The 8,536-nt window shown below is 51.1% G+C and overlaps 3 protein-coding genes across 3 annotated transcripts; 2 read left to right on the top strand and 1 right to left on the bottom strand.

Annotated features, from left to right (window-relative positions):
- Nucleotides 1-1,722: 1,722 nt before the first annotated feature.
- sdnN-0 (FAD-dependent monooxygenase sdnN) lies at nucleotides 1,723-3,114 on the bottom strand (the record flags this gene model as incomplete). Its single annotated transcript, XM_037329440.1, has 2 exons — nucleotides 1,723-2,761; nucleotides 2,819-3,114. The coding sequence occupies 2 exons, from the start codon at nucleotides 3,112-3,114 to the stop codon at nucleotides 1,723-1,725; spliced, it is 1,335 nt and encodes a 444-aa protein (XP_037172204.1).
- A 966-nt stretch (nucleotides 3,115-4,080) lies between these two features.
- Nucleotides 4,081-5,127, top strand: asqI-0 (Tyrosinase family protein asqI; the record flags this gene model as incomplete). Its single annotated transcript, XM_037329439.1, has 3 exons — nucleotides 4,081-4,256; nucleotides 4,339-4,675; nucleotides 4,732-5,127. 3 exons carry the CDS (start codon nucleotides 4,081-4,083, stop codon nucleotides 5,125-5,127), a joined length of 909 nt encoding a protein of 302 aa, XP_037171464.1.
- Nucleotides 5,128-5,722: 595 nt separating this feature from the next.
- On the top strand, nucleotides 5,723-8,069 carry OPT4 (Oligopeptide transporter 4; the record flags this gene model as incomplete). The annotated part of the gene is made up of 2 exons (XM_037329438.1): nucleotides 5,723-5,912; nucleotides 5,968-8,069. The coding sequence occupies 2 exons, from the start codon at nucleotides 5,723-5,725 to the stop codon at nucleotides 8,067-8,069; spliced, it is 2,292 nt and encodes a 763-aa protein (XP_037172208.1).
- Nucleotides 8,070-8,536: the final 467 nt, after the last annotated feature.

Below are 8,536 nucleotides of genomic sequence, written 5' to 3'. Positions count from 1 at the left end.
GGCCTCCTGGTCAATCGCGCAGCTGTCAAAGATTCCCAGGTCGGTTTCGGTTCCAATAGGTGATTCCTTAGATTGTGTCGGTTGCAGTGCGTGACCACATTAAGCCAAGATGTTCTCTGCCATCCTTCTGCTCATACAGATAACCTTTGGAAGACCTTTCATGAAATTTCCTGATTAGGTGTTTTGATGGGCGCTCAGGTACCCAGGGCCTGGCCTTATGATGTTACCCTGGAAGAGTTCAATCTTCGCATACTAAGACAGCGACTAATTAGAGCCGGAAATCAGACAAAGTCTGGATGGCTCTGGGGTTTTGGTAAACTTCACTCATCCCCAGATTTACGAATTTCTGCCCAGAGAACCTAAAGGGGGACTTACTTTTGGCGTTATCTTCAACGTTCGTCCTGACTGTCGTTTCATCACTAGCGTCCCACATTGTGGGCTTTCATTCAGCGCCTTCTCATTTCCTTTGCAACCACTGGTAATACTTCATTTCTATGGACGACGCCGATTCAGAAGGCCAACAGAAAGAGGAGGGGAAGCGCATGTGTACATGCACTGTTGTCCGGCATGCGAGCTGTTCACGGTAAGAAATCTCGTGGATGACTTCGAACTGAGACATGTCTCTGCTACTGAGGCTGACGACCTAGAAAGCTCGTTCACAGACCCTTAGTCTGAATGATGGATAACGGCCGCACGAGCCAAAGGCAAGTATCCACATCAATGGGTTGACATCGTCAGATCGGAATGCAAAGATCCACTACCAGACAAAGTGAGAAGTTCAGACAGGAGCTGCTCGATAGTGTCTCCGGGATCCAGTAGAATGGGCAAAGTGAGTGACTCGGGAGATTCTAATGAAGTAATTTTCGTCGTTGGAAAAACACGAACCTTTACCTTGATTAATTCCGACGCCGATCGGCTCTGAGGTGAAGTTGACTCGTACTGATTAGAATAATTCCGACTTGCTGAAGTCCTCACGAGCCAATCGCAACTTGCCGGCCGGCGGGAGCCGGGCCTGTGCCGCCAACCATGAAACTGGAAGGCGCCGGGCAGTGGCCACAGAGATGAGACTCAGCCGCCACCAAAATCTTACCCACCTGTTTGAAGGTGACGCTGAGACTGTGATGATTCTCGACCATCTTGAAGCAATCAGTTGCCCGGTGTCCTGTTGCTTCCACTGCTCATTCCCGTCAACATGAAGTATCATACGCTTTAGTAGGGAACAAATGTTCCGACCTGTTTGACGGTAACAAATGACTCGTACCGGCGGTATCGCGGCCGAATGAGCCTCTAATTGAACGGATAACTTGTAATATCTGCAGCGAGGGAATGAGGAGGAAAGGAGAGGAATGGACGCATGCAACTAAGTCCGACATACACTGTTTACCAGAAGGTCATAGTGTTCAACGAAGGAAACAGCATTGGATTTTTCAATATCGAACACTGCTCCCTCCAGGTCACCATTATCGTTCAATTGTTCCACCTGTTGCGCAGACGCAAAACAACAAATACCTTTTACTCACACAATTTACCGACTATTACTCGTCTTCACTCGCCTTCAAGATTCATGTTAGGTGGATTAATTGGCAATACCATGATTGAGTTTCAGATTCATCATTATTACAACAAATCTATCACTATCTATCTCTTGTTGAGTACCCGTTGCACCTACCTACCAAGCCAAACGATTCAAACAAAGTGACCCTTTCGCTGACGCCTCCTTTGTCATTCCAGAACCGACTTTGGTGATGGAATAGGATGCTTCCAACTCACGCGACCCTTGATCGGCTCCTCGCCCGGAACGTAGTCGAGTACAAGAGCTTGTCGAATACCATTTGCAGCCAAAGTGTTGATCATCAGATACTCTACCCAGCCGGTCGACATCACATACTTGGACATGACATAGTGGGGTGTACTAGTCCAAGACTGCATGCGGGTGAGTTGGGCCGACTGCGACGCCTCGGGCTTCAGCATTCCCTTGCGAGTCTCTTGATAACCCTTGAAGATCTTGCTGAGAGCTGAGATACCCGGCTTTCCACTGGGATCCGAACACACTGCCTCTCGCAGACCGTTGCAAAGCATGACCACGTCTTGAATACCGTTATTGAGGCCCAAGCCAGCGTTAGGAGTGAACTTGTGGCAAGCATCTCCCACGAGAACGATGCGGCCCCAACTCCAGTTGTTCAGGATGCCTTCCTCAAGATTCGCCATGCCGGTTGTCACTCTTCTCGCCCACAGATCTCTTGCGTAGAGAGTCTCGTTTGCCGGAAAGTCTTTGAACCCATCTGCGAATGCTTCGATGTCGGCCTGGTTGAAGGAAGTTCGCTGAGTCGTCGGCTCGGGAAGCTTTTGGTACAGGAACATCCAGCCGCGCTCCTTGCCAGTGATGTACATCAAGCTACGGTCCTTGTGTTGAGTGTCGTAGTTCTGGCCGTGCTCTGCAGGATTCTTGAAGCTTGCCCACAGGCATCGGTAGTGTGCTTGGAATGGAATCTCGGGATCCCAGTCCTGAGATGGGTTTGCGCGGAGGGCGAGCTGTCTCATGCATCGCCGTGTTTTGCTGTGAACACCGTCTGCACCGATCACGATGGACCCTTCGTATGTGCTTCCGTCAACACACGTAACAGTCACCCCGTTCGGCCCTGATTCAATACCATCCAACTTCTTGCCTAGAACGACTTTCTCTTTCGCCTCAGCTGGTAGACTGCCGTACAGAGTCTCGACGAGTTGCGCTCGATGAAAGGCCACTGGAGCAAGACCATGACTTGAAAAGGACTGTTGTCAGCCAAAAGCATGCGATTGAAAGGTGGGCCAAATTTACTTCTTCCGCATGTTCTGAATATTCGTGCTATGCTTCATCTCGTGACGGTAGAAGTCGAAGGACTTGGTGACATTGATTTCGCAACCAATCTCCATCAATCTTTCGAAGATACCGAACTGATGCATGATTCGCATGCTTGGAGGACCAAGAACAAGGCTGGCGCCGAGATCTTCAACAATGTCGGTTCTCCCCTCGAGGACTATGAAGTCTATGCCTGCCAGATGGAGTGCATGGGCTGTAACGAGTCCTGAAGGGCCTCCGCCAATGACGATTACTTTGAAGTTGCTTGCCGTCATGCTTGTGACTGTTCTCTGCTTGTTGGTGTGAGGGTTGATGATTAATGGTGGATGGTGATGGTATCAGTCCAACTATCCAGCGTCGAGGTCCATGATAAATACTATCCCATTGAGCATCACTCTGTTCTCTGCGGACCAATTCATCTTCGCGGCTCCGACCTGTGATGCATTTGACTGAAAACCCGAGGTTCGGCATCGGTCGACGGTTTTGGATAGCTCGCAAAGCCATCTCCTTTGCACCGCCACATAGGAGGACCTGAGCCATAGCGATACAACGCACTCTTGCCAATGACATTATGTACTATGATTCCTTATTCAGGAGAAATGCCGATGTAGAAAGCTCATGCGTGGCTGCGCGGCACTATTTAATGGGCCTCCTATCTCCCCGGGTCAATCATCGCGGGAAGTTGATGCCAGATTCGGCTAGGTTTCGCCGAGTGTACTGCAAAGCTCGGGATTGACAACAGTTCCAAAAACGGCCCAGCCCTTAGGTAAGTGTAGATCTTTGTCTGATTGGATTGACGATATTGCTTCTGGTTGTACAAGGTACCTATGGCGGTGGGTTTTGTCCGTACAAGGCCTTTACAGATTGAACCTGACATACCTAGTCCCCAGGACGAAATCACCCATCTACACAATGAGCCTCCTTAAGACCTGGGAGGATCGTGAAAAGCGCCTCGGGATGGACAACGGGGAGCCAGCAAGTCCGTACGAAGCGGTCCAAACCTTACTAAATTGCGATGGCCAAAGCTGCACAGCCGATTACCACGATAGCGTCGTAGTTGATGCCACCGGTTACGGATGGCTCCAGCGATATAAACGCGTCATTAACGGGCCATTCCCTTTTGAACCTCGTTTCGACGACCATTTGTTTCTGTCAGTCGCTATTCGTAAATCGGCATTCCTCTCCCATGCGCTTCCAGTGCTACGATCCATAGGGAGAGAAGTCAAGCAGCAGCGACAAAGATGAAGAATCTTCTATCTAATGCGATGATCGCCGCGATTTCGGTCGGAATATCTGTAAGCCAACAGACTTTCTTCCCGAACGAACTTCAGTCTGGCGATGTTCACGTGGACTTCGCGTCGACTAGTCCGGACGGCCCGCGACTCAACTCAGGCCCGAACGCAACGACAAATGATTGGTATGGAAGAAACCCCTGGCCTTAAGATCCAATCCCCTTTCCCCCAGTCTTCAAATCATACTGACAATTGGTTGAATAACAGGTGGTATTTTGATGCAGTCTCTACCTCATCGAACGAGTCGATATCGATCATGTTCTTAATGGCCAGCTCGACGGCATTCCCTTCCTCCGACACGGGCGGGCCAATGTCTGTCATCGTATCCGGCAGTTTCGCCAACGGCAGCGCATTCAGCCACACAATTCCTGCCTCCGATGGAGCGCTCATAATCGAGAGTGAAGACAAGGACGAGATCAACGGGGCATGGGGAGGCGCCAATGCCTCTTTTGGCGGCCGAGGCCTGGACTCGAACGAAACATCGTTCAAAGTCATTCTCAACTCTCCCGAATATGGAGTCAACGGAAGTTTATCTTTGCGATCGGTCCGTCCAGGTTATTGAACTTCCTCTCGAGTCTCCCATGGCTAATCTTTCTCTAGACTTTGCCGTCGAGATACCCTTGTGGATTGAATGCGCCCGGCGCCGAGCAACAGGTTCTTCCCGGTGTCGGCTGGTCGAATCCACAGCCAGACGCTTCCGCAATTGCTAACTTCAAGCTTGGAGGTGCGACTCTGAATTTCTCCGGATCTGGTTATCATGACAAGAACTGGGGTTCGGTGCCATTTACACAAGCAGTGGGATCTTGGCATTGGGGACACGCGCGCATCGGCCCGTACTCCTTAGTTTGGATCGATGCGCGTTCCCCCACCGGCGATACCCACCGATCGGGGTTTGTATCGAAGAATGGGACCGTCCTACTCTCCAGCTGTGCATCTGATTCTGTGGGGGTCACCACGTGGGGAGATGGACTAGCAAACTCGACATCTGGGCTGTAGGTTGAATTCGGGTTGATTGAGGGAGGTCACCTGACTATGAATATTACTACGACCGTAGTGATTGTCAACAGTCCTGCTTATCTCAGATATCTCGGCGTTGCAAGCGGCCGTGTCGGCGACGAGTTTCAGTTTGACGGTGTTGCCTCACTGGACGCTTTTAACTTTACTGTTTCATCATAACATGAGAGGCTAAGGAGATCCGACGACTTCGGCTTGCAACTAGATTGTTTCCTGATATGAACGCACTGGCAGAAACAAGAACAATAAACGTCATGGGGTTGGCTAAAACCTCCAGCATCATCCCTGCCCTCAAAAGTCAGTGCCATCGAAGCCATGATGGGCGATTGCGAGCCACTGACCGTGCGGCCTCTTCTTTGCTTACTCCATGCCCATTCACATGGAGTCGATCAGACAAAGTTAAATCATTCTAATATGCTACAAACATCTCCGCATCGAACGTTGCCATCGCAGTAACATCACCACGTGGCAGTAACGAATAGAACTTCCACTACCCTCCTCGGCTCGATACTGCAACCCAAGCGCTCTTTGGTGCTCTTTTCTGTCGTTCTCGCTCTGCAGCCGTCGCGCCTGAGAGATGTCGAGCCCCAAGGAGCCGTCGCTGGGCGACAAAGTTTTCGCCGACTCGAACAAGCCCGCTCTCGAGACCGCCGTCACTGGAACCCCGTCTGAGGCTTCAACCAGCGATAACGAGAAAGCCAAGTCGGATGACACGCTCGTGGATGACGATGTTGAATATGTCAACGGATATCCGGTCATTCGCACTGGTAATTCATCCTCCAAGAAGATTTCATAGTCGCTAGCTCTAACATGATCAAATAGGAGCTGATGTGTCCAAGTTCGTGGTGTCGGTTCGCGACGATGGCGACCCTGCCTTGACGTTTCGCTCCATCGTCCTCGGTACCGCACTCACCGCACTTGCCAGCGTTATCACGATGCTCTACACGTTCAAGCCGACTCAAATGGCAGTTTCTGCAGTTTTTCTCCAACTCTTGGTGTTCATATTCGGCGAGGCCTGGGCTCTAGCAACGCCGCGGCCGGATCGTTTTAAATGGCCTCTGCTGCAGAAAGTCCTTCGATTTACCAACTCCGGTCAACCATTTGGCATTAAAGAACACGTTGTTGCATCTCTTATCGCGTCTTCCGGTAATAATGGATTGTCCGGAATCGAGATCTACGCTGTGGAGCGCCTCTTCTATGACCGCGAAGTCACGGCCACTACTGTGGTCCTAGCCACCTTCTCAATCTCTCTCTGCGGCTTCGTCCTCGCCGGCCTTCTTCGCCCATTGGTCGTGTACCCGGGCGAGATGGTCTACTGGGGCACTCTTCCCCAGGTAGTCCTCTTCCAAAACCTGCATTTCGACCGCATTGCCAACCGCGACCGCTTAAAGAAGTTCGGCATTGCTATGGGAATCGCCGCTGTGTGGGAGCTTTTTCCAGCTTACATGGTGACCTGGTTTGGCGGCATTTCCATATTCTGCCTCGCGTCCATGGGCGCGCCGACCAATACTCGCACCGTCATCACAACCATCTTCGGCGGAGCATCTTCGAACGAAGGCATGGGCTTGCTCAACTTCTCGCTGGATTGGCAGTATATTCAAAGCACGTATCTTGCGCTCCCCTTTAAGCAACAGGTGAATTCATGGATCGGTTATGCCATATGGTACATCGTTATGCCAGCACTCTTCTACAGCAACACCTGGAGTGCCAAGTCGTTCCCATTTATGTCTACATCCCTCTTCGCCAATAACGGCACTAGATGGGCGACGACGTCAGTACTGAACGACCGTGGGATTATCGACTACGGCAAGGTCGACCAGGCTGGCCTGCCGAATTTGTCGTCTAGCACGGTCTGGGGCTATCTCACTGCCAGCATGGCGATTGGCGCGCTGATTACCCACGTCATCATCTTCTATGGAAAAGATATGAAAGAAGCGTGGAAGAGTGCTCGTACCCAGACCCAACCTGACATTCACTACCAGGCAATGCTGAAATATAAAGAGACTCCAATGTGGTGGTACCTCGCTCTCTTCGGCCTTACCTTCATTGCCGGTTTGGTTGTCAACATCATCGGCGAGACAACGTTGCCTTGGTGGGGCTACATAGTCGCACTGCTTCTTGGAACCATCATCGCACCATTTTCATGCATTCTCAACGGCCTCTTCGGAAGCGGAGTCAGCACCAACCAACTCTCCAAAATGTTTGCTGGCTTTCTCCACCCTGGTAGACCCCTCGCAAACCTCTTCTTCGCAAGTTGGTCCCATCAAGTTATCCTTCTCGCCGTAAGCCTCGCCAACTGGCTGAAGGTGGGTCAATACACCAAGGTCCCGCATCGCGTTATGTTCTGCACCCAGATCTACGGCACTTTGCTTGGTGCTGCGTTGAACTACGCTGTAATGACCACAATTGTGACGAACCAACGAGAGGTTCTCCTTGACCCCATTGGTACTATCGTCTGGAGCGGTTCTTCTATGCAGAGTCTGAACTCTCAAGCCATTACGTGGGCGCTCGCCAAAGAGATGTACGGCCCAAGAGGTCGCTATTTCGTCGTTCCCCTAGGGCTCCTCATCGGCGCAGCCCTCCCGATTCTGCACTGGGGTCTAATCAAACTGGTTCCCCGAATCAAGGATTGGCCAATCAACACAACCATTATCATTGCATCTGCTGGCGGTACATTCTTCGGCAATACGTCGTGGATCTGGTCTTCAATCGCAGTGGGCGTCTTCTCCCAGTTCTGGCTCCGTCGCAGAAGACCGCGAATCTACAACAAGTACAACTACCTCATTGGGGCTGCGCTGGACGGAGGATCCCAACTTATCATCTTCATCCTGTCGTTCGCAGTGTTTGGTGCAAGTGGCAACCCGCACCCGTTCCCAATGTGGTGGGGAAATCCATCGGATACCAACCCGGATCACTGCTTGTGAGATGGCAACACCGGCATGATATGTTTCAATAGGCATGACTCTCACATGCTGTGTACAACTAGGCCTCTGTATAAAATGTTTCTAATAGATACTCTTGAGTTGCACGGTTTCATCCAAGAGACAATGGCGTGTGTACGCAAAGTCAAGCATGATGATAGCAAGTGACGTTTGCCGACGCGGCTACAACGCGTTGCAGCATAGTAGCCGCAGCTAGAAAACGGGAAGGGGGTTGGATCCATTTACAGGGAGGACTAATCCTAGGGGCCTTGGAGAGAGAGAAAAATGTCTTCACGGCTAGCTGGGAGACGTGCAGCTTCAAGATAGACAAAATTTGGCTCATGATAACAACGGGCGCTTGGTCTAGGGGTATGATTTTCGCTTCGCATCCATGTCGAGACCGGCGGTGTGCCTTGTGAAAGGTCGTGGGTTCAATTCCCACAGTGTCCATTGGTTTTGCCGATCAGGGC

The sequence above is a fragment of the Colletotrichum aenigma genome, assembly GCF_013390185.1.
Source record: "Colletotrichum aenigma strain Cg56 chromosome Unknown KSG_Cg56_contig10, whole genome shotgun sequence".
NCBI lineage: Eukaryota > Fungi > Ascomycota > Sordariomycetes > Glomerellales > Glomerellaceae > Colletotrichum > Colletotrichum aenigma.
Note: the sequence above shows the minus strand (reverse complement) of the source record. Positions and strands in the feature narration are given on the sequence as shown.